This window comes from Manacus candei, unplaced genomic scaffold (genome assembly GCF_025592945.1).
Source record: "Manacus candei isolate 608988 ecotype Guabito, Panama unplaced genomic scaffold, ASM2559294v1 h1tg000149l, whole genome shotgun sequence".
Lineage (NCBI taxonomy): Eukaryota > Metazoa > Chordata > Aves > Passeriformes > Pipridae > Manacus > Manacus candei.
The window spans coordinates 608,655-630,315 of NW_026138197.1; the positions used below are offsets into that span (position 1 = coordinate 608,655).

The window sequence follows — 21,661 nt, forward strand, 5'->3', positions numbered from 1 at the left end:
TTTTGAGCTCTGTGGTGATTGGCCAGGCTGTGCTGCAGCCCCTCCCTGGCAGGAGGGCCCTGGGGGTCCGTCCCCCCTTCACACCCGGGACCACTCGGCCGGGGGGTCCCGTGGGCCCTTGGGCTTCCCAATGCGGAAGTTAAACCCTGGGGGTTGGGGGAGACAGGGGGACATTGAGGGGGGGCCAGATGCCCCATGTCCCCCCTGAATCCCCTCCTGAACCACCCCCAGACACCAGGGCCCTCCTGAACCCCTCACTCCCCACCCTGGACACCAGGAACTCTCTGACACCCCCCCCAGAGCTGCCCAGACACCACAGACCCCCCTGGACCCCCCGTGCTCACCGAGGCAGGGGCCGCTCCCGGGGTCCCCGGGGGGGGTCACAACCTCGTAGGCGCCGTCAGCGGGTCGGGGGGAGCCTGGGGGGCCGCAGGGGGGTGGTCAGAGCCCATCGGCCCCCCGAGGTGCCCCAGATCCCCCCCGAAGCCCCCCACTCACCTGCCGGGGTGGGGGAGGGGCGGTGCACGGGGCTCCCCGGGAGGGAGCACGTGCCCGAGGGGGCGGGGTCTCGCCCGAAGGGGGCGGGGTCTCTTCCCACGGCCCCGCCCCCCCGGCGCGCCTTGTTGACCACGGCGTAGGTGACATCCATGGGGGGGGGCGCGGGGGGCTCGGCCGGCACCGAGACGCTCCTGGGAGAGGGAGGGGAGGGTGGGGAAGGGAAGGGACCCCCTGTCTGGGGCTCCCCCGACCCCCAGCGAGGACTCACCTGAGCAGGGGCGGCCGCAGGGCCCGGCGGGCGACGGCGTCCTGGTACAGGGGGGGCTGGGGAGCGGGGGGTCACCTGAGCCTCCCAGTGACGGGTCTTCCCGAGCTCCCGGGTCACCCCCAAACTCTCTTGGCCCCTCGGCAGCCCCGGTCCCTGCTCTCACTTCCCCTTTCCGGGGGCAGGAAGTGCCGCTCAGCCCTCGTGCCCCCACCCCGCCCCGGATGCCTGAGGCCCCCCCTGAGCCGCCGGGGCCCCCCCCTCAACTCCTGCACCGCCCCCAACCCCTGGGTCTCCATCCGCCCCCCCGGCTCCCCCTCTAACCTGAACCCCCCGGGCCAGGCTGAGATGGGCAGGGGGTGGTGGAGGTGCCATTGGGGTCCTGGGGGGTCCCAGGTGTGCAGGGGACGGAAGGGACCAGGGGGTTTTCAGTCCCCCAGGCCCCGCCCCCGGGTTAAACCCCACCCCTGGGCTGGACGCGAGCTGGGGGGACTAAAGCTCCTCCGGAGGGTTCCCTATGGCACCTTTAGGGGTCCCTATATACCCTGCACCATCTGGGGGGGGCTCTTTAGGGGCTCTGTGGGGCTTCTTGGGGTCCCTCTGGTGCCTGTAGCATATGGGGGGGGCTCTATAGACCCTATAGAGCCTCTGTGAGGGCTCCCTGGAGCCCCTCTAGGAATTTTGTGAGTCCTTATGGACTCTACAGCTGCTGTGGCTGTGTGAGGTCCCCTAAAGCACCCCTGGGGAGCCTATAGCCTATAGCCCTGGGGCCCCTACGGCACCTCTGAGGTCCCTGTGGTTCCTACAGGTCAGCTGGGAGGCCCTATAGGCCCTATGGGACCTTGGGGTAGGGTCTGTACAGCCCCTGCAGAGCCCCTTGGGGTGTCCCAGAGAGCCGGGGAGCCTCTAAGGGGTCTCCTGTGGCCCCCCCAGACCCCTGGGTGGTGTCCCTATGGCCCCTTTAGGGCCCGTGGGTCCCTCCCCCCCCACCCCCGGTCACGCGGCTCTGAGTGCCGCGGCCCCGCCCCCTCGTGACGTCACCGGGAAACCCACCAAAAGCACCGCCCCGCCTCAAGCCACGCCCCACCACCGCTGATTGGTCGGAGCGCGGCGGCCGCGCCCCCTGCCTCCGCACCGCGCGCTGATTGGCGGGCGCGGGCGACGCGGTGACGTCACGGGACGCGCGCGGCGCGGCGGCCCCGGAAGCGGCGGCGGCGGCGGCGGGAGCGGGGCCGCGGCGGGAGGGTGAGCGCGCGGGGGGGGCGGGGCCAGGGGCGGGGCCTGGGGCCAGGGCAAGGGGTCCAGGGGTGGGGGGGAAACGCGCCGGAGGGCGGGGCTGTGGGGAGGGGCGGGGCTTGGCGATGGGCGTGGTTTTTAAGCCTCTGTTGGTGGGGCTGTGGCATGGCTGGGGCTCCCTGGGGGCGTGGCCGAGGAGAAGGGGCGCGGCTACGGGACCACTCGGGGGGCGTGTCTTAGAGCGGCGATGGGCGTGGTCTCGCAGTCGAGGGCGGGGCCAATGAACCACGTGTGGGCACCACGTGTTCCGGGGTGGGGCTCTGTGGGGGGTGTGGCTTAGTGCTTAAGGAGGCGTGGCCTGATGCCCGGGGGCGTGGCCTGGTGGGAAGACCCCCGGTGGCTGGGGCTCTCCAGGTGGGGGTGGGCGTGGTCAGGGGCGTGGTTAATGTATGTGGGTGTGGCTTGGCGAGCCCCACCCCTTCCTCACCTCCCTCCTGCAGGTGCCTCAACGGCAGCGGCGCCCGGGACCCCCAAGCCCGGGTCCCCTGAGCCCCGCCCCGGTGAGGCCCCTGCGGAAGGGCGGTGCCGCCCAGGTTTTTGGGCACCGCCCCAGCGCCCCCTGCCCATCACAGGTGTGGTGGGGACCAACCTGGCGGGGACAGTGGCCACGGCATCCTTGGGTCGTCACCACGGCGGGCAGAAGGAGGAGGAAAAGGTATCAGTGGCAGTGACAGCCACGATGTCCCTGGGAGGCCACCCTGGTGAGGAGGAGGAGGTGGCAGCGGCCATGATGTCCCCGGGTGGCCAGCACAGTGGGGACAAGGATGAGGCAGTGGCACTGACGGCGGTGGCAGCCACAGCGTCCCCAGGGGGTCACCCTGGTGAGGAGGAGGAGGTGACCATTGCAGCGACGTCTCCACGGTGTCACCCCAGTGGGGAGCGGGAAGAGGTGACAGCAGCAGAGGCCACATTGGCCCCGGACAGGCGGCACAGCGCAGATGAGGACACAGCGGCAGTGGCAGTAGTGACGTCCCCAGAGTGTCACCCCTGTGAGGAGCAGGAAGAGATGACAGCAGCGGTGACGTCCTCGGAGTGTCCCCCTGTTGGAGTTGAAGAGGAGGTGACAGCGGGGGTGACATCGTTGAGGCATCACCCCAGTGAGGAGGAGGAGATGGGAGCGGTGACATCCCCGAGGTGTCCCCCCACTGGGGATGAGGAGGAGGAGGAGGAATCACAGGCCATGACGTCCTCAGGGTGTGTCCCTGTTGGGGACGAGGAGGAGGAGGTGACAGCAGCAGTGACAGCGGCAGCGGCCACATCAGCCCTGGGCGGGCGGCGCGGGGCGGACGAGGACGTGGCGGCCGCGGGCTGGCGGGCGCGGCGCAAACACGTGTTCGTGCTCAGCGAGGCGGGGAAGCCCATCTACTCCCGGCACGGCAACGAGGAGGCGCTGGCAGCCACCATGGGCGTCATGATGGCCCTGGTGTCCTTCATCCAGAGCGGCGGGAACGCCATTCGCGCCATCTGCTCTGGTACGGCACGGGGGGACACGGGGAGGGCAGGACACGGGACCCCCTAACTCACACAGACGCAGCCAGGGTACCCCTGGAACAACCCCACACAGGGACAGCCACCCCCCCCAAAACAACTCCCTGAGTACATGCCCGCCAAACACAACAGCCCACCCAAAACAACCCCTCTCCTGGGTCCAGCTGAATCCACCAGAACAGCCCCCCCAGGTACAACCAGCCCCCCAAAACACACAATCCCCCCAGCCCTCCTCCTTGGTACAGCCACCCCCCAAAACCAACCCACTTCCCCCCCAAAACAACACCTGTCTGGGCACACCTGGCTCCCCCCAAAACAACCATCACCCAAACCTCCCTGGGGTGTCCCCAACTGCATGTCACGCTCTGGGTGCCCCTGCCCCCTGATGACCCCCTCCCCCTCTCCCCCAGAGGACCGTACGCTGGTGTTCGAGCAGCGGGGGCCGCTGCTGCTGGTGTCGGTGTCTCGCACGCGGCAGTCGGCGGCGCAGCTGCGGCGGGAGCTGGCGTTCGTGCACGAGCAGATCCTGTCGCTGCTGACGCGCGGGGGCATCGCTCGCGTCTTCGCGCGGCGCCGCGGCTTCGACCTGCGCCGGCTGCTGGCAGGCGCCGAGGCCGTGCTGGACCGGCTGCTCGGCGGGGCCGCGGCGGACGGGCGGCTGCTCCTGGGGGCCGCGCGCTGCCTGCCCCTGCCCGGGGGGCTGCGCCGGGCCGTGTCCGGGGCCCTGCGCCGCGCCGCCGCCGCCGCCCGCCCCACGCCCGCCCTGGCCGTGCTGGCGGCCCACGGGCGCCTGGTGACAGCGGTGCGGCAGCGGGCGCTGGCCGAGGGTGGGCGGCTCTGTGCCAGCGACCTGCACCTGCTCCTCAACCTGCTGGGCGGCGGGGCGGGGGCGGGCGAGGTGTGGACCCCCGTGTGCCTGCCCCGCTTCAACCCCGACGGCTACTTCTACGCGTACGCGGCGCGGCTGGGCGAGGAGGAGGAGGAGGAGGGCGTGACGCTGATCCTGCTGTCCACGGAGCGCGAGGGCTTCTACGCGGCGGCCGCGTGCCGGCGGCAGCTGGAGGACACGCTGCGGGCGCAGGGCTGGCTGGCGGAGCTCGGCGCGGCCGTGCAGGGGGGCGCGGGGTATGGTCCCTCCCGCGCCGGCGCCCCCGAGCTCCGGCACTTCCTCTACAAGCCCTTGGAGGGGCCCGAGGAGATGCAGCAACTGCCGCAGTTCACCAGGTGTGCGGGGGGGGGAACACCCCAGAACTGGGGGGCCGGGGGTGTCCCTGGTGCTCACCTGACGCCCACGTCCCCCCCCTCTCGCCGGCTGCAGCCCCGAGCTGGAGGAGCCCTACACCAGCGAGGAGGAGCAGCACCGGCTCTTCGACCTGTACCACTACCTGCACAGCCGCGTGCACAGCCCCCAGCGGCCCCTGCGCCTGCTCTACCACGTGGCTGAGAAGGAAACGCTCCTGGCCTGGGTGAGCCGCAGGGGAGGAGCTGTCAGCAGGTTCCAGAGTTAAGAGGGGTGCTCACAGTCAGCAGGTTCCAGAGTTAACAGACAGCATTCACTCACAGTTCTCTCAGCAGGTTCCAGGGTTACTGAAGTTGTGGGTGTGTGGCACAGTCAGCAGATCCCACAGTTAACAGTTGTGGGATCCCACAGTTAACAGATCCCACAGTTGTGCTGCCACGAGTGGGTTCCAGAGTTCATGGGGGTTGCTCTCTGTGAGCACTCTTGATGGTTTCCAGAGTTAATGGGTGCTCACTGTCGGTGCTGTCCGTAGGTCCCAGAGTTAGCAGATGCTCGGTGGCGCTGCTATCAGTAGGTCCCAGAGTTAACAGGCGCGGGTTCCCGCAGGTGACCAGCAAATTCGAGCTGTACAGCTGCTTCAGCCCACTGGTGACGAAGGCAGGAGCCATCGCGGTGCTGACCAAGCTGCTGCGCTGGCTCAAGAAGGAGGAGGACTGGCTGTTCATCCGCTACCCCGCGCCGTTCTGCGCCGCGCCCACGCGCCCCGAGGGGGCCGAGCCCGAGGGCTGACAATAAACACTGAGACCACAGGGAAGAGTCCTGAGTCGGGGGGACGGGGGGGACACGTCCTGAGGGGTGAGGGGAGGGGGGAGAGGGAACGCGAACAGGGGTGAGAGGGGACAGAGAAGGGGGAAAAGGGAACAGAAATGGGGGGAACATCAGACAGAAAATGGTGGGAACACCTGACAGAAAAGGTAGGTAAGAACTTAGAGATTAGAGGGAAAATGGGACAGAAAAGAGAGGGAAGGGGGGACAGAAAATGGTGGGAAAATGTGTGAGAAAATGGTAGGAAAGGCTAAAAGAGGTGACAAGCAATGGAGGGCAATAAGGGACCAAAGAGACAGGAAAGGGGACAAGAAATGGAGGGAAAATGAGACAGAAAAGAGGGAAGAGAAAAAGCTGGAAAAAGCGACTGGGAGTGAAAAAGGGAAAGAAAATGGTGACAGGAAGGGTCAGGGCTGGGAAAGGGCACAGAAAGGCAGGGGAAAATGGACAGAAAATGATGGGAAAACATTAGGGGAAAAATGTGGGGGACAGGGTGGGGAAATGTGACAAAAAAGGCAGGAAAACGTGACAAAAAAGGGTGGGAAATTGTGAGAAAACATGAGGGAAAAGGCTGGAAAATGAGGGGAAAAATGTGGGAAAACGTGAGGGGAAAAGCAGGAAAATGTGAGGGGGAAAGACAGGAAAATGTGAGGGGGAACGGTGGGAAAATGTGAGGGGGAAAGGCGGGAAAACGTGACAAAAAATGCAAGAAAACTTGAGGAGAAAAGGGGAAAACGTGAGGGGGAAAAAGGCGGGAAAACGTGAGGGGAAAAAAGGCGGGAAAACGTGAGGGGGAAAAAGGCGGGAAAACGTGAGGGAAAGGGAGGTGAGGAGCTGAAAAAGCTGCAGAAGGTGAGAGGAAATGGGGAACGAAAAGGGACAAAGTGGAGGGACAGGAGAGAGAAAAGGGGTGAAAAAGGACCAGAAAGAGGGGAGAGGTGACAGAAAATGAGGGCAAGAGGGGAGAGAACCAGAGAGAGAAAGGGGGGACAGAGACAGAAGGAGCAGAGGAGGCAGAAACTGGAGGAAGGAGGTGACAGAAATGGGGAGAACCAGGAGAAAAGAGGGAAAAGGGAGAGCAGAGGGAGGGAGGAGGGTCAGAAACAGTGAAACATGACAGAAAACGGGGCTGAGGGTGGGCAAGGGGGGACGAAGAGGGGGACAGAAGGGGACAGCCCAGCGCCCGCTGCCATCATCCCCTGTGTCCCCACTGTGCCCCCACCAGAGGCCCCCATGTTCCCCAATGTCCCCTCCACCTCCCTCCGTGTTCCCCCCATAGCCCCCCATGTTCCCCCATGTCCCCTCCATGTCCCTGTGTCCCCCTGTGTCCCCCCATGCCCCCCAATGTCCCCCCATGTTCCCCCATGTCCCCTCCATTGTTCCTGTGTCCCCCAATGTCCCCTCATGTTCCCCAATGTCCCCCCATGTTCTCCCATGTTCCCCGTGTCCCCCAATGTCCCCCCATGTCCCCCAATGTCCCCTCCACCTCCCTCCGTGTTCCCCCCATAGCCCCCCATGTTCCCCCATGTCCCCTCCATGTCCCTGTGTCCCCCTGTGTCCCCCCATGCCCCCCAATGTCCCCCCATGTTCCCCCATGTCCCCTCCATTGTTCCTGTGTCCCCCAATGTCCCCCCTGTGTCCCCCAATGCCCCCCCATGTCCCCCAATGTCCCCCCAGGCTGCATCGATGGACGTGGACCCGCCCAGTGAGGAGCTCTGTGGCCAGGACCCCCTGAGACCCCCGTGTGTCCCTGTGTCCCCCCGCCCCAGGGACAAGGGGTTCCAGAGTGTTCCGGAGGGACACGTTGTCCCCGTGTCCTGCCCGGTTCCCCCCTCAGGTCCCCCTGGGGGTGTCCCACGGCTTGAGATGCTCCTGAAACGGATCCACAGCCTGCAGAGCGGTGAGTGGGGGGACCGCCATGTCCCTGTGTCCCTGTGTCTCCCTGTGTCTCCCTATGTCCCCCCATGTCCCTCTGTCCATCCCACCATGTCCCACAGCCCGTCAGACCATGGAGAAGGAGCTGGAGGAGGCACAAAGCCACAGGGAGGGGCTGTGCCAGGACCTGGAGCAGCGTGAGTCACACGAGGGGGACACTGAGGGGTCTGGGGGGGTCACTGAGGGGTCTAGGGGGGTGACTGAGGGGTCTGGGAGGGTCACTGAGGGGTCTGAGGGGGACACCGAGAGGTCTGGGAGGGTAACTTAGGGGCCTGGGGGTGTCACTGAGGGCTCTGGGGGGGGACACAGAGGGCTCTGGGGGTTCTGGTCCCAGCTGACCCACCCTCCCCTCCCCACAGTGAAGCAGCGCGAGGCAGCACTGGAGGGGGTCTGGCAGCAGGTGCAGGGTGAGACCAGGGGGGCTCAGGGCCTTTGGGGTGGGGGCAGGTCTCTGGGCCCCTCCTCGATGCTCCCCTGACCCTCCCTGACTCCCCAAACCCCCTCTTGATTCCCCCTGGTGCCTGTGAAACCCCTGACCCCCCCCCAGACCCTTCAACCCCTGTGATCCCCCAGACCCCCAAATCCCCCTAATCCTTGTGACCTCCTGACTCCCTTGATCCCCCTCTGGGATTCCCCCGATCCTGTGACACCACCTGACCCCTGTTGCCCCCTGACCCCCCCAGACTCTCTGCGGGCAGCGCGGCTGCACAGGAAGGAGGTGGAGGCCGAAGGTCAGAGGTGAGTGGGGGGACCTGGACACTTGTGACCCCCCTGACTCCACCTTGGCCCACATGACCTCTGACCCCCCCAAACACACTGGGTGCCCCCACAGGCGTCGGGGGCTCTGCCTGGAGCGGCAGCAGGGCCTGGAGGGGGCGGAGGAACAGCGAGAGCAGCTCCGGCACCTGCGCCGGGAATGCAGGTGGGTCTGGGGGGACACGGGTGGGTCTGGGGGGACACGGGGGGGTGTGGGGACACGGGTGGGTGTGGGGACACAGGGGGGTGTGGGGGGACACGGGTGGGTGTGGGAGGGACACAGGTGGGTGTGGGGGGACACGGGTGGGTGTGGGGGGACACGGGTGGGTGTGGGGACACAGGGGGGTGTGGGGGGACACGGGTGAGTGTGGGAGGGACACAGGTGGGTCTGGGGGGACACGGGTGGGTCTGGGAGGGACACAGGGGGGTGTGGGGGGACACAGGTGGATGTGGGGGGACACGGGTGGGTCTGGGGGGACACGGGGGGGTGTGGGGACACAGGGGGGTGGGGGGGACCACAGGTGGGTGTGGGGACACAGGTGGATTTGGGGGGACACAGGTGGGTGTGGGGACACAGGTGGGCGTGGGAGGGACACAGGTGGGTGTGAGGGGGGCATAGGTGGGGCCTTGGGGGACACAGGTGGGTCTGGGGACACAGGTGGGTCTGGGGGGACACAGGTGGGCGTGAGGGAGATACAGGTGGGCTGGCGGCTGTGCCAGGTGACCTACACAGGTCACATGATCCCTGTGTCACCCCTGTGTGTCACAACCCTCAGGAGGGAGTTCTGGCAGCAGCTCGATGCCATCATAGACGAGCACAAGCGCCTGCGTGACATGCACGTGAGGCCTGGGGTGTCCCCCCCCACACCTGGGGTGTCCCCCCCCACACCTGGGGTGTCCCCTCCCACACCTGGGGGGCCACACACACACCTGGGGGAGCCACACCCACACCTGCGCCCCCCCCGCAGGCCCCGGCCCACCTGGAGGCTGAACTGGTGCAACTGGAGAGCACAAAGGAGAAGCTGCTGAGCCTGGGTGAGACCCCAACACCTGAGGGACCCCCTGGACTCCTGAGCCCCCCAGACCCCTCGGGCTGACCCACCCCCCTTCTCCCCCCAGAGCGGCGCCTGATGGAGATCGAGGAGCAGGTGGGCCCAGAGGCCCCCGTGGTCACGTGAGTGCTCAGCCCCGCCCCCACACCTGGCCCTGCCCCACACACCTGGCTCCACCCCCACACCTGCCCTGCCCCACACACCTGGCCCCCACCTGCCCCCCACCCCTGCAGGCGATTGGTGGAGCAGGAGCAGGAGGAGGCACGACAGCAGCTGGAGGTGCAGCTGGGCCTGAGGGATCAGGAGCTGCAGCGACGGGACAGGTGTGTGACCCTACCTGGGACAGGTGTGTGCCCCTTCCTGGGACAGGTGTGGCCCTGACACCTGGGCCTCCTGGGTCCACGCCCACATCTGGCCGTGCCCCCCAGGCTGGCAGAGGAGCTGAAGCAGCTGCAGCTGCAGCTCCCTGGGGAGGCTCCAGAGTGACAGGAGAGGAGACAGGAGGGACCCATGGGACACTTGGGCACCTGTGTGGCAACTGTGTGTCACCTGTGAGCCACCTGTGTGGTACCTACAGGACACCTGTGTCACCTGTGTGCCACTTGTGTGTCACCTGTGGCACCTGTGTTACCAGCGTGTCACCTCTGTGCCACCTGTGTGGCACCCACAGGACACCTGTGTCAGCTGCATGTCACCTGTGTGTCACCTGTGTGTCACCTGTGTGTCACCTCTGTCCCCCTATGTCCTCGTGTCCCCTCAATCCCTCCTTGTCCCCCCCATGTCCCCCCTATCCCGATGTCCTTCTATGTCCCCCCCATGGCCCCAATGTCCCTCCATGTCTCCCCATGTCACTATGTCCCCATTTCCCCCCATGTCCCCAATGCCCCCATGTGCCCATGTCCCCCATGTCCCCCATGTCCCCCCATGTCCCCAATACCCCCCGTGTCCCCCAATAAACGACCCCCGCATCACTGCCGCCTCTCACGTGTCTCTTTGGGGTCCCGCGGGGGGGGGCCCGCAGGTAACACTTCCCCCAACATGGCGTCCCCCGACGGCCGCCGCCATTGCCCGCCATGGCCGCCGCCATGTTGGGTGTGGGCACGCCCTCAATCGGAAGCGGAAGTTGGTCACGCCCCTCGCTTCCGGCGGCGGCGGCGGGGCCTGGCCCGGAGGGTCCCTCGGTGGCGCTGGCGGCGGCGGCGATGGTGGGGGGGCGGGGGGGCCTTGGGGGGTTAGGAAGGTCTTTGGGGAGGCTGGAGAGGGTTGGGGGCTGGGCGAGGGTCTGTGGCGGGGGCTGGGGGTCCGGAGGGGTCTGTGGGGGCCCCGGTGACACCCGGCCGTGACCCGACGGCCCCCGCCATTGCCCACCCCCAGGACAGCGAGTTCTCGGACGCGGAGGCGGCGCCGGGCGGGGAGGAGAACGCGCCGGTTTATTGCGTGTGCAGGAAGCCCGACATCAACTGTTTTATGATGTGAGGGGGGGACGGGGGGGCCCGGTATAACTGCTTCGTGACGTGAGGGGGGAGTGTGGGAATGGGGGGGCTCGAGGGATCCCCAAATGCTTCGTGATGTGGGGGAGGAACGAGGGGATCCCAACATCAACTGCTTTGTGATGCGAGGGGGAAATGGGGGTCCGACTGCTTCACGATGGGAGGGGGAGTGAGGGGTCCTGTGAGGGGGCTGGGGGGGCTCTGTAGGGCTGTGCACCCCAGGGGGGCCGGAGGGGGGAGGGCTCAGGGCCGGGGGGGAGAGCAGGTACCTCTGAGGGTGGGAGTTGGGGGGCTCCGGGGGTCTGTTGGGCAGATCCCTTGAAGGGGGGGCAGTGAGGGCTCCTTTGGGGTGGAGGGGATGGAGGGACCCTTGAAATGGGGGGGGGCGTGGAGGGACCTTTGGGAGGTTCCCCAGCTGAGGGTCTCGGTGTGTCCCCCCCCCAGCGGATGTGACAACTGCAACGAGTGGTTCCATGGGGACTGTATCAACATCACCGAGCGCATGGCCAAGGCCATCCGGGAGTGGTACTGCCGCCAGTGCCGCGGTGAGGGGGCCGGGGGGGCATCTGGGGCTGGCACTGCCGCCAGTGCCGCGGTGAGGGGGCCGGGGGGGCATCTGGGGCTGGCACTGCCGCCAGTGCCGCGGTGAGGGGAGTTTGAAGGGGCTGAGAAGCTGATTTGGGGGGTCAAGGGGGAGGCTCGGAGGGGGGTACTGGGGGGTCCTGGACACCTGGATATCTTTTGGAGGGAGGGGCGGCTATTGAGGTCCATTCTGGGGAGTCCTTGATCTCAGGGTCCTGGTTGGCGGGGTCTGGGCTTAGGTTTGGAGGGGGAAATGGGGGTCCCTGACATCGGGGCCCCTCAGTGAGGGGTGACGGCAGCAGAGGGGGAGCTGGGGGTGAGTGAAGGGTCCCCCTGACCCCCCTTTGTCCCCCCTCTTTCCAGAGAAGGACCCATCCCTGGAGATCCGGTACCGGCACAAGAAGTGGCGGGAGAAGGAGCACGAGGGGGCCAAGGGGCAGGAGCTGGAGCAGGGCCGGGCGGCCAAGGTGGGCTTGGGGGGTCCTGGGGATGGCCCTGGGGCCAGGCCACCAAGGTGGGGGGGACCTTGTGGTGTGGAGGCGCCGGGACTGCCCCAGTCCCTTAAGGTGTGGATTTGGGGGTTCCCTCTATGTGGTGGTTTGGGGGATGTTTGGGTGCCCCCTGGACCTCTGAGCCCCTTCCAGGTGCCTGGGTGGGTTTTGGGGTGTGTGACCCCCCCAGATCAAGAGCTGGGCCCGCATGTGTGGGGAGTGCGAGGTGGGGGCGTCCCTGGGTGTGATTTGGGGTGTCTGACCCCCCTGCCCCCCAGATCAAGCGCTCAGCCCGCATGTGTGGGGAGTGCGAGGCCTGCCGGCGCCCCGAGGACTGCGGGCAGTGCGATTTCTGCCGGGACATGAAGAAGTTCGGGGGCCCCAACAAGATCCGCCAGAAGTGTCGCCTGCGGCAGTGCCAGCTGCGGGCCCGGGTGAGCGGGGCTTGGCGTGGGCCTGGCGTGTGCTTGGCGTGTCCTTCGTGTGTCCTCAGCGTGTTCTCAGTGTGTGCCCAGCGGGTGCTTGGTGTGGGGCGAGCGCTTCAGGTGGGGCCAGCGTGTGCTGGGCACGCGTGTGACGTGTCCTTAGCGTGTGCTTGGTGTGTTTGTTGCATGGCCGAAGTGTGTGCTCGGTGTGATTTTAGTTTGGTGCTGATCTGGTGTTGGTGTGACCTCGGTGTGTGCTTGGCGTGGTCACGTGTTTTATGGGGTCAGTGTGTGTGTGACGTGTGCTGAGCGTGGCCTCGGCGTGGGGTGAGTCCTTCCCGTGTTGTCTGTGTGTGCTTGGCGTGTGTTTGGTGTGCGCTCAGTGTCTGTGAGGTTTGGGGGTCCTGGGGGGGTTGGAGGGGGTTGGGGTGGCTCCAGTGTGTCCCCAGCATGTCCCCGGTGTGGTTCCCTGTCACTGTCTCTGACGTGTCCCCGCGTCACTGCTCCCATGTCTCCATGTCACCTCGTCCCATGTCCCTGACGTGTCCCCAACATGTCCCGTGTCCCTGTGTCACCTTATCCCATGTCCCTGACGTGTTCCATGTCCCTCTGCCACCCTGTCCCGTGTCCCTGACGCGTCCCCACTGTGTCCCCACAGGAGTCCTACAAGTACTTCCCCACCTCGGTGAGTCACTGGGGCCCTGGGGCTGGGGGGGGCTGGGTGGGAGGGGGATGGGCTGGGGGATGGGGGGTTGGGCTGCCCCAAAATCTGGGATCCCCCTGGGGTGAGGGGGGGGGGTCTCGTGGGTCCCCAGGCTGGGGGTGGTGTGGGGGGGGTCCCTGGGGTGGGGGTGCTGGTGCCCGGATAGGTGCTGAGCCCCCCCAGCTGGTGTGAGGGGGTGCTGGGGGGGTCCCGGGGGGTCTGTTGTGGTGTTGACCCCCCCCAGCTGATAAGGCTGTGCCTTTGGAGGGTTCTGAGGGGGCCTGGGGGTCCCTGGCAGTGCTGACCCCCATCGAGCTGATAAGGGGGTCCTGGAGGTGCCATCAAGGGGTCCCAGGGATGCCATGGGGGGTCCCTGGTGGTGCTGAACCCCCCCCCAGCTGATAAGGGGTCCCGGGGGTGCCATGGGGGGTCCTGGGGGTCCCTGGTGGTGCTGAACCCCCCCAGCTGATAAGGGGCTCCTTGGGGGTCCTGGGAGTGCCATGGGGGGGTCCCGGGGGTGCCGGGGGGGGGTCCTGGGGGTCCCTGGCGGTGCTGACCCCCCCCCAGCTGGCGCGGGGGCGCGAGGGGGACCTGGAGCTGCTGAAGGCGCAGCTGGGGCCGGGGCCCCCCGAGAGCCTCTCGGACGAGGAGCTGCCCCTCGACCCCCGGCTCTACCAGGAGCTCTGCGCCGGCGCCTTCGACGAGCACGGCCTGGTGAGCCCCCAAACTGACCCCCGGGCACCCTGAACTGACCCCCGGGCACCCTGAACTGCCCCTGGCACCCCAAACTGACCCCCGGGCACCCTGAACTGCCCCTGGCACCCCAAACTGACCCCTGGGCACCCTGAACTGCCCCCCAGCCACTCCAAACTGGCTCCCCAGGCACCCCAAACTGACCTCCCAGGTGCCCTGGACTGCCCCTGGCACCCTGAAACCCCATGGCACCCCAAACTACCCCCTGGGCACCCCAAACTGCCCCCTGGGTGCCCTGGACTGCCCATGGGCACCCCCAAACTGCCCCCCCCAGGCACCCACAACTGTCCCCCAGGCACCCCAAACCGCCCTCCCGGGCACCCCAAGCCCCTCCCCAGCATGTTCAGCATGTTGAGGCCCCGTTCTCAAGCACCAACATCCACTGAGGCGGGTTTGGGGGGGGGGGGGGTTGGTGTTGTGGGGGGCTTTATGTGTCGGGGCAGGTTGGAGCATGTTGGGGCAGAGTGAGAGACGTTTGAACCCGGTTTAAACGTGTCAGAGCATGTTACGAGTGTGGTCGGGCACCCCGAAGTCTTTAGGTGTGTTTGTGCATGTCAGGGCGTGTGTTAAGCGTCTCTCAGCATCCCAAGCCACGCTTAAACACGTTTAGGCAGGTGGGGGGGTTAAGTGTGTTCCCATGTAGGGGTGTTCTCGGGGGGCTGGGACACCCTGGCCTGGGCTTTGGCGTGTTCAGGCCCACGGGAGCACGTCTAAGGCAGGGTTTGCGTGTCAAGGCCTGGTTTTGTGTGTCAGGGGGTGTTTTTGCACGTCAAGGCCTGGTTTTGTGTGTCAGGGGGTGTTTTTGCACGTCAAGGCCTGGTTTTGTGTGCTGGGGGGGATTTTGGGTGTCAGGGGTGCCCTGAGCATGTCAGGATGTGTTGGTGCACCCGCTGCGTTCTCAGTCCGTGTCAGGGCACGTTGGGATGTGTCTCCCCACGTGTCCCTGTGCTGGGCCGTGCTCTGGATGTGACCAGGCGTGTCCTGGCCTGTCAGAGCGTCGCTGTGCCCCCGTGTCAGGGCACGTCCTGGCACGTTGGGGCGTGTCCTGCATGTCCTTGCATGTCCCCACGCGGGCCGTGCTCTGAGGCGCGTCAGGGCGTGTCGGGGCACGTCCTGGCGCGTCCTGGCGCGTCCCCCCCGTGCCCCTCCGTGTCCCCGGTCCCGCCCCGAAGTGTCCCCGGTCCCGCACAGCCCTGGCTCAGCGACGCCGAGGACGCCCCGTTCCTCGACCCCGTCCTGCGCAAACGCGCCGTGAAGGTCAAACACGTCAAGCGCCGCGAGAAGAAGTCGGACAAGAAGGTGGGGGGGGGGGGGGGGCACTGGGGGCAACTGGGAGGGCTCTGGAGAGAGGCCGGTGGGCACTGGGAGGGCTCCTGGGAGGTGCGGGGGGGTCCTTAAGGCTTACTGGGAGGCTACTGGAAGGGGCCCCAGGAGCCTCCAGGAGGGCTGTGGGTGGTCGCTGGGCTGTGACTGGTGGTTGCTGGTGCTAACTGGTGGTCACTGGTGCAGAAGGAGGAGCGGTACAAGCGGCACCGGCAGCGGGCCCGGCACCGGGAGCGCCGGGGACACCCCGAACGCGCCGACGCCCGGGACCCCGCGGGGCTGGGCCAGTGCCTGGGGCCCGGCTGCACCCGCCCTGCCCGCCCCCCCTCCAAGTACTGCAGCGAGGCCTGCGGCATCAAACTGGCTGCCAAGTGAGTACCTGCTAGTACGGACCAGTACAGACTGGTATAGGCCAGTACAGGTAGGTACAGACCAGTACAAACCAGTACAGATGGGTACAGACCAGTACAAACCAGTACAGGTAGGTACAGACCAGTACAAACCAGTACAGATAGGTACAGAGCAGTACAAACCAGTACAGATAGGTACAGAGCAGTACAAACCAGTACTGATAGGTACAGACCAGTAAAAACCAGTACAGATAGGTGCAGACCAGTACAAACCAGTACTGATAGGTACAGACCAGTACAAACCAGTACAGATAGGTACAGACCAGTACAAACCAGTACAGATAGGTACAGACCAGTACAAACCAGTACAGGTGGGTACAGACCAGTACAAACCAGTACAGATAGGTACAGACCAGTACAAACCAGTACAGATAGGTACAGAGCAGTACAAACCAGTACAGATGGGTGGGTACAGAGCAGTACAAACCAGTACAGGTAGGTACAGACCAGTACAAACCAGTACAGATAGGTACACACCAGTACAAACCAGTACAGATAGGTGCAGACCAGTACAAACCAGTACAGATAGGTGTTGACCAGTACAAACCAGTACAGATGGGTACACACCAGTACAAACCAGTACAAATAGGTGCAGATTAATACAAACCAGTACAGATAGGTACAGACCAGTACAAACCAGTACAGATAGGTACAGATCAATACAAACTGGTACAGACCAGTACAAACCAGTACAGATGGGTACAACCAGTATAGATGGGTACACACCAGTACAAACCAGTACAGATGGGTACACACCAGTACAAACCAGTACAGATAGGTACAGACCAGTACAAACCAGTACAGATAGGTACAGACCAGTACAAACCAGTACAGATAGGTGTTGACCAGTACAAACCAGTACAGATAGGTGCAGACCAGTACAAACCAGTACAGATAGGTGCAGACCAGTACAAACCAGTACAGATAGGTGCAGACCAGTACAAACCAGTACAGATAGGTACAGAGCAGTACAAACCAGTACAGGTAGGTACAGACCAGTACAAACCAGTACAGATAGGTACAGACCAGTACAAACCAGTACAGATGGGTACAAACCAGTATAGATGGGTACACACCAGTACAAACCAGTACAGATGGGTACAGACCAGTACAAACCAGTACAGATAGGTACAGACCAGTACAAACCAGTACAGATAGGTGCAGAGCAGTACAAACCAGTACAGATAGGTGTTGACCAGTACAAACCAGTACAGGTAGGTGCAGACCAGTACAAACCAGTACAGGTAGGTACAGAGCAGTACAAACCAGTACAGATAGGTGCAGAGCAGTACAAACCAGTACAGATAGGTGCAGACCAGTACAAACCAGTACAGGTAGGTGCAGACCAGTACAAACCAGTACAGGTAGGTGCAGACCAGTACAAACCAGTACAGGTAGGTACAGAGCAGTACAAACCAGTACAGATGGGTGGGTACAGAGCAGTACAAACCAGTACAGATAGGTGCAGACCAGTACAAACCAGTACAGGTAGGTGCAGACCAGTACAAACCAGTACAGATGGGTACTGGGAGGTACAGACCAGTAATGACATGTATAGACCCGTATAAACTCGTACCAACAAGCAACGACCTGTGTAGATTGACAGAAACTGGTACAGACCAGTACAGACCAGTACAGATTGCTGCAGGTGATTACAGACCAGTATAAACCGGCGTGGACCGGTAGTGACCTGTATAGACCAGTCTAAAGTAGTACAGACCAGTAACAAGCTGTATGGGCTGATACAAACCAGTACAGACCAGGCCAGGCCAGAACAGAGCCCCTCTGGATCCAGGGGGCCAGTTCCCCCCCTCTCGTGCTTCCTCCCCAGGTCCCAGCTGGCCCGGAGAGATCCCAGCCCCGGGATCCTGGGATGGATCCCACACCCATTCCCGGGGTGGATCCCACACCCATTCCCGGGGTGGATCCCACACTCCATCCCGGAGTGCCCGTTAACCCCATCCCACCCCTTCCCAGCCGGATCTACGAGATCCTGCCGCAGTGGATCCAGCAGTGGATCCCAGAGATCCCGGGGGTTCTGGGGTGCCCGTTAACCCCATCCCGCCCCATTCCCAGCCGGATCTACGAGATCCTGCCGCAGCGGGTCCAGCAGTGGGTCCCAGAGATCCTGGGGGTTCTGGGGTGCCCTTTAACCCCATCCCACCCCTTCCCAGCCGGATCTACGAGATCCTGCCAGAGCGGGTCCAGCAGTGGGTCCCAGAGATCCCGGGGGTTGTGGGGTGCCCGTTAACCCCAACCCCCCCAATTCCAGCCGGATCTACGAGATCCTGCCGCAGCGGATCCAGCAGTGGCAGCAGAGCCCGTGCGTGGCCGAGGAACACGGGAAGCGGCTCCTGGAGCGGATCCGGCGGGAGCAGCACCAGGCGCGGCTGCGGCTGCAGGAGATGGAGCGGCGCTTCCACGAGCTCGAGGGGCTCATCGCCCGCGCCAAGGGGCACCCGCCCCGCGAGGACGAGGAGGTGGGGACCCCCCAAAGCCCCCCAGGACCCCCCTGGGATCCCCCAAGTCCCCCATGAATCCCAAAACCCCCTGGGACCCCCAAACCCCTCCCACGAGCTCGAGGGGCTCATCGCCCGCGCCGAGGGGCACCCACCCCACGAGGACGGGGGGGACGACCCCCAAAGTCCCCCTGAACCCCAAAACCCCCCAGGATCCCCAAACCCCTTCATGAGCTCAAGGGGCACCTGCCCCTGCAAGGATGAAGAGGTGGGGGCACCCAGAGACCCCCAAACCTCCCCAGGGACCCATGAACACCAACACACACCTCCTGGAGGCTTGGAGACCCCCCCCAAACCCTTTAACCCCCCATCCTGGCTCCTCCCTGATCCCCCCTCAGGTTCCCCATGGACACCTGGGTCACCCCCAAACCCGTTAACCCCTGGTGGTCCTTGAGCCCCTTAACCCTGGGTGTCCCCCCGATCCCTGTGGATGCCCTCTGAGCCCCCCGTGTCCCCCCAGAGCACAGAGGGGGACAGTGAGGACACGGACCTGCAGATCTTCTGTGTCTCCTGCGGCCACCCCATCAACCCCAAGGTGGCCCTGCGGCACATGGAGCGCTGCTACGCCAAGGTATCCTGGGCTCTGGGGGTCCGGGGCATCCCTGGGCTCTGGGGGGAGCCTGGAGGAGCCACAGCAACCTCTGGGCTCCTGGGGGTTCCTGGGATCTGTGGGATCAACCATGGGATCTGCGGGGGGTCTGTAGGGGTCATGGTGTCCCCTGGGGGGGCTGCTTGGGGGTCTGTGGCAGCTGGGGAGCCATGGGGACCTCATGGAGGGTCTCCAGGAAGGCTGGGGGGGCCAGAGTGACCCTGCTTGGGGGGGCTCTGGGTGGGTTCTCCAGGGGCTGTGGGTCCCTGTAAGGGCTGGGGTTTCCCCTGGGGGTCCGTAGGGCTCCAGGGGGTCTCAGGGGTCCCATCTCTGCACCCCTCTGACCCCCCACTCTGTTGCAGTACGAGAGCCAAACGTCCTTCGGGTCCATGTACCCCACCCGCATCGAGGGGTGAGTGGGGAGGGGAGGGGGAGGAAGGGGAGGGGGGTTCCAGGCCCCTGGCCAGGTGAAGGGCAGTTATGGCTGCCTGGAGGGGGTTGCCCAGACACCCCGTGTGCCCCCCTCTCACCCCGTGTGTCCCCCCAGGGCCACCCGCCTGTTCTGCGACGTTTACAACCCCCAGAGCAAAACCTACTGCAAGAGGCTGCAGGTGCTGTGCCCGGAGCACTCCCGGGACCCCAAGGTGGGTGTGGGGGGCAAAGGGGGCTGAGGGGGGGCTGGTGTTGTGCCCAGAGCACTCCTGGGACCCCGAGGTGGGCACAGGGGTTGGGGGGGGCAGCTGCCCCCGTGGATGCCCCCATAGATGCCCCCATGGGTACTATAGGGCACATCTATGGGTGCCCCTGGGAGCCCCAGCACCTCATTGACCCCACTGCCCCCCAGGTGCCCGCAGATGAGGTGTGTGGGTGTCCCCAGTGTCCCCAATGTCCCTGTGCCCCCCAGGTGCCCATGGATGAGAGGTGTGGGTGTCCCCAATGTCCCTGTGCCCCCCAGGTGCCCATGGATGAGAGGTGTGGGTGTCCCCAATGTCCCTGTGCCCCCCAGGTGCCCATGGATGAGAGGTGTGGGTGTCCCCAATGTCCCCTGTGTCCCTGTGCCCCCCAGGTGCCCGCAGATGAGGTGTGTGGGTGTCCCCAGTGTCCCCAGTGTCCCCTGTGTCCCTGTGCCCCCCAGGTGCCCGCAGATGAGGTGTGTGGGTGTCCCCTGGTCCGGGACGTGTTCGAGCTGACGGGCGATTTCTGCCGCGTCCCCAAGCGCAAGTGCCACCGTCACTACTGCTGGGAGAAGCTGCGCCGCGCCGAGGTGGACCTGGAGCGCGTCCGCGTGGTGGGTGTCACCCGGGGGGCAGGAGGGGCCCCACGGTGTCCCCTGGATCCCACACTGATGTCCTTCACAATGTGCTCGTGTCCCCAAGGCAGTCCCTGTGTCACCACGTTCCCACGTGTGGCCCCTTGTCACTGGTTCTGTCCCCATGTCCCCCAGACTGTCCCCACACTGTCCTCTGTCCCTGACCCTGACTCTGTGCTGTCTCCAGTCCCCAGTGGTACAAACTGTCCATGCCCCTGACCCTGGCAGTGTCCCCTCTTCCCCCCAGTGGTACAGGCTGTCCCTGCCCCTGTCCCTGGCAATGTCCCTTTCCCCCCAGTGGTACAGGCTGTCCCTGTCCCTGCCCCTGTCCCTGGCAATGTCCCTTTCCCCCCAGTGGTACAGGCTGTCCCTGTCGCTGCCCCTGTCCCTGGCAATGTCCCTTTCCCCCCAGTGGTACAAGTTGTCCCTGTCCCTGCCCCTGTCCCTGGCAATGTCCCTTTCCCCCCAGTGGTACAGGCTGTCCCTGTCGCTGTCCCTGGCAGTGTCCCCTCTTCCCCCCCAGTGGTACAGGCTGTCCCTGCCCCTGTCCCTGGCAATGTCCCTTTCCCCCCAGTGGTACAGGCTGTCCCTGTCGCTGCCCCTGTCCCTGGCAATGTCCCTTTCCCCCCAGTGGTACAGGCTGTCCCTGTCCCTGCCCCTGTCCCTGGCAATGTCCCTTTCCCCCCAGTGGTACAGGCTGTCCCTGTCCCTGCCCCTGTCCCTGGCAATGTCCCTTTCCCCCCAGTGGTACAGGCTGTCCCTGTCGCTGTCCCTGGCAGTGTCCCCTCTTCCCCCCCAGTGGTACAAGTTGTCCCTGTCCCTGCCCCTGTCCCTGGCAGTGTCCCTTTCCCCGCAGTGGTACAAGCTGGACGAGCTGTTCGAGCAGGAGCGCAATGTCCGGGCGGCCATGACGAACCGGGCGGGGCTCCTGGCGCTGATGCTGCACCAGACGATCCAGCACGACCCGCTGACCACGGACCTGCGCTCGGAGCGCTGACGGGACCCCCACAGCCCCCACCCCCCGGGCCTGGGCCCTCCCCCCCACAATAAATCGGGTGTAAAAACTGTTTGGAGGTGTCTGTGGGGCTGGGGGTGTTAATGGGGCTGGGGGCCCTATAGGGTGGGGGAGCCCTTAGAGGGCTGGAGGGTTCCTGGAGGGCAGGGGGGGCAGGGGCAGCATCCCGGGGATGGGCTGGGAAGGATCTCTGGGGGTGTTGGGGGGGAGGGTCGTCCCTGTGGGGGGCTCGGGGGGGTCCTGGGGGGTCTTTGGAAGTTCTGTACGGCTCAGGAACCCCTGAGAGTTCTTGGGGGTTCCGTAGGGCTGGGGGGGGGTCCCTGTTGGGTTCCTTGGGGGTTCTGTGGGACTCGGGGGTCCCTGGGGGGGGGTTGGGTGGTCCTTGGGGGGGGTCCATGAGGGGCCGAGTGGAACCGTCGCGGTTCATTAGCATAACCACGCCCATAACGCATAATCAATACTGTGGGTCCGCCCCCTTTCCGCATCACGTGACCCGCGCGCGGCTTTTTCGAGGGGCGGGGCTGGGCTTCTCGTTTCATGTGATCGCTTCATTTGCATAGCCCCGCCCCCGTACGCGACCCTGGCCGTTGGGTCACGTGTCCCCACGGGGTCACGTGCGTCATGGGTCACGTGCCCACGCCAGTCTGCGGGGGTGCCTCGCCCCGCCCCTCCAAGCTCTCCTCCCCTTTCCCATTGG

General features: G+C 65.2%; 4 protein-coding genes and 1 long non-coding RNA gene across 8 annotated transcripts; 4 read left to right on the forward strand and 1 right to left on the reverse strand.

Annotated features, from left to right (window-relative positions):
- Window positions 1-12: 12 nt before the first annotated feature.
- PTPN18 (protein tyrosine phosphatase non-receptor type 18) lies at window positions 13-1,771 on the reverse strand. The gene is made up of 5 exons (XM_051772026.1): window positions 1,088-1,771; window positions 767-822; window positions 499-689; window positions 345-419; window positions 13-146 (listed from the first exon to the last, which is right to left on the reverse strand). Exons 1-5 carry the CDS (start codon window positions 1,136-1,138, stop codon window positions 79-81), a joined length of 441 nt encoding a protein of 146 aa, XP_051627986.1. The 5' UTR covers window positions 1,139-1,771; the 3' UTR covers window positions 13-78.
- LOC127463034 (vacuolar fusion protein MON1 homolog B-like) lies at window positions 616-5,618 on the forward strand. 2 transcript variants are annotated; one of them, XM_051772017.1, is made up of 5 exons: window positions 616-634; window positions 2,500-3,531; window positions 3,958-4,771; window positions 4,866-5,013; window positions 5,394-5,618. In XM_051772017.1, exons 2-5 carry the CDS (start codon window positions 2,739-2,741, stop codon window positions 5,574-5,576), a joined length of 1,938 nt encoding a protein of 645 aa, XP_051627977.1. In that variant the 5' UTR covers window positions 616-634; window positions 2,500-2,738; the 3' UTR covers window positions 5,577-5,618. The 2 variants fall into 2 exon arrangements, with proteins under 2 accessions (XP_051627977.1, XP_051627978.1); XM_051772018.1 differs by lacking the exon at window positions 616-634 and adding an exon at window positions 1,934-2,008.
- Window positions 5,619-5,690: 72 nt separating this feature from the next.
- Window positions 5,691-10,276, forward strand: SYCE1 (synaptonemal complex central element protein 1). 3 transcript variants are annotated; one of them, XM_051772022.1, is made up of 11 exons: window positions 5,691-5,761; window positions 7,290-7,512; window positions 7,610-7,684; window positions 7,907-7,954; window positions 8,231-8,285; window positions 8,380-8,469; window positions 9,080-9,143; window positions 9,272-9,338; window positions 9,423-9,477; window positions 9,589-9,678; window positions 9,784-10,272. In XM_051772022.1, exons 1-11 carry the CDS (start codon window positions 5,714-5,716, stop codon window positions 9,839-9,841), a joined length of 873 nt encoding a protein of 290 aa, XP_051627982.1. In that variant the 5' UTR covers window positions 5,691-5,713; the 3' UTR covers window positions 9,842-10,272. The 3 variants fall into 3 exon arrangements, with proteins under 3 accessions (XP_051627982.1, XP_051627984.1, XP_051627985.1); XM_051772025.1 differs by lacking the exon at window positions 5,691-5,761 and adding an exon at window positions 6,312-6,464 and having other exon boundaries at window positions 9,784-10,260; XM_051772024.1 differs by lacking the exon at window positions 7,907-7,954 and having other exon boundaries at window positions 9,784-10,276.
- A 40-nt stretch (window positions 10,277-10,316) lies between these two features.
- CXXC1 (CXXC finger protein 1) lies at window positions 10,317-21,016 on the forward strand. Its single transcript, XM_051772028.1, has 15 exons — window positions 10,317-10,560; window positions 10,730-10,827; window positions 11,290-11,390; window positions 11,791-11,894; window positions 12,197-12,352; window positions 13,002-13,028; window positions 13,614-13,760; window positions 14,991-15,098; window positions 15,309-15,493; window positions 17,805-18,012; window positions 18,512-18,622; window positions 19,003-19,052; window positions 19,188-19,284; window positions 19,776-19,928; window positions 20,806-21,016. Exons 1-15 carry the CDS (start codon window positions 10,429-10,431, stop codon window positions 20,944-20,946), a joined length of 1,818 nt encoding a protein of 605 aa, XP_051627988.1. The 5' UTR covers window positions 10,317-10,428; the 3' UTR covers window positions 20,947-21,016.
- LOC127463040 (uncharacterized) lies at window positions 15,509-17,799 on the forward strand. The gene is made up of 7 exons (XR_007900647.1): window positions 15,509-15,577; window positions 15,608-15,667; window positions 15,728-15,907; window positions 15,972-16,181; window positions 16,311-16,360; window positions 16,661-16,710; window positions 16,781-17,799. It is a non-coding gene; the product is annotated as an uncharacterized LOC127463040 (long non-coding RNA).
- Window positions 21,017-21,661: the final 645 nt, after the last annotated feature.

Excerpts from the sequence above, each read along its gene's own strand:
- PTPN18 (XM_051772026.1), bottom strand. The coding sequence starts at position 1,138 with ATGGCACCTCCACCACCCCCTGCCCATCTCAGCCTGGCCCGGGGGGTT. Across the intron at positions 823-1,087 it reads GCCTGGCCCGGGGGGTTCAG|CCCCCCCTGTACCAGGACGC; the intron begins GTTAGAGGGGGA and ends CCCGCTCCCCAG. Across the intron at positions 690-766 it reads CTGCGGCCGCCCCTGCTCAG|GAGCGTCTCGGTGCCGGCCG; the intron begins GTGAGTCCTCGC and ends TCCCTCTCCCAG.
- LOC127463034 (XM_051772017.1), top strand. The coding sequence starts at position 2,739 with ATGTCCCTGGGAGGCCACCCTGGTGAGGAGGAGGAGGTGGCAGCGGCC. Across the intron at positions 4,772-4,865 it reads CAACTGCCGCAGTTCACCAG|CCCCGAGCTGGAGGAGCCCT; the intron begins GTGTGCGGGGGG and ends CGCCGGCTGCAG. Across the intron at positions 5,014-5,393 it reads AGGAAACGCTCCTGGCCTGG|GTGACCAGCAAATTCGAGCT; the intron begins GTGAGCCGCAGG and ends GGGTTCCCGCAG.
- SYCE1 (XM_051772022.1), top strand. The coding sequence starts at position 5,714 with ATGGGGGGAACATCAGACAGAAAATGGTGGGAACACCTGACAGAAAAG. Across the intron at positions 8,286-8,379 it reads GTGGAGGCCGAAGGTCAGAG|GCGTCGGGGGCTCTGCCTGG; the intron begins GTGAGTGGGGGG and ends GTGCCCCCACAG. Across the intron at positions 9,144-9,271 it reads AGCGCCTGCGTGACATGCAC|GCCCCGGCCCACCTGGAGGC; the intron begins GTGAGGCCTGGG and ends CCCCCCCCGCAG.
- CXXC1 (XM_051772028.1), top strand. The coding sequence starts at position 10,429 with ATGGCCGCCGCCATGTTGGGTGTGGGCACGCCCTCAATCGGAAGCGGA. Across the intron at positions 12,353-13,001 it reads AGTGCCAGCTGCGGGCCCGG|GAGTCCTACAAGTACTTCCC; the intron begins GTGAGCGGGGCT and ends GTGTCCCCACAG. Across the intron at positions 18,623-19,002 it reads TGGAGCGCTGCTACGCCAAG|TACGAGAGCCAAACGTCCTT; the intron begins GTATCCTGGGCT and ends ACTCTGTTGCAG.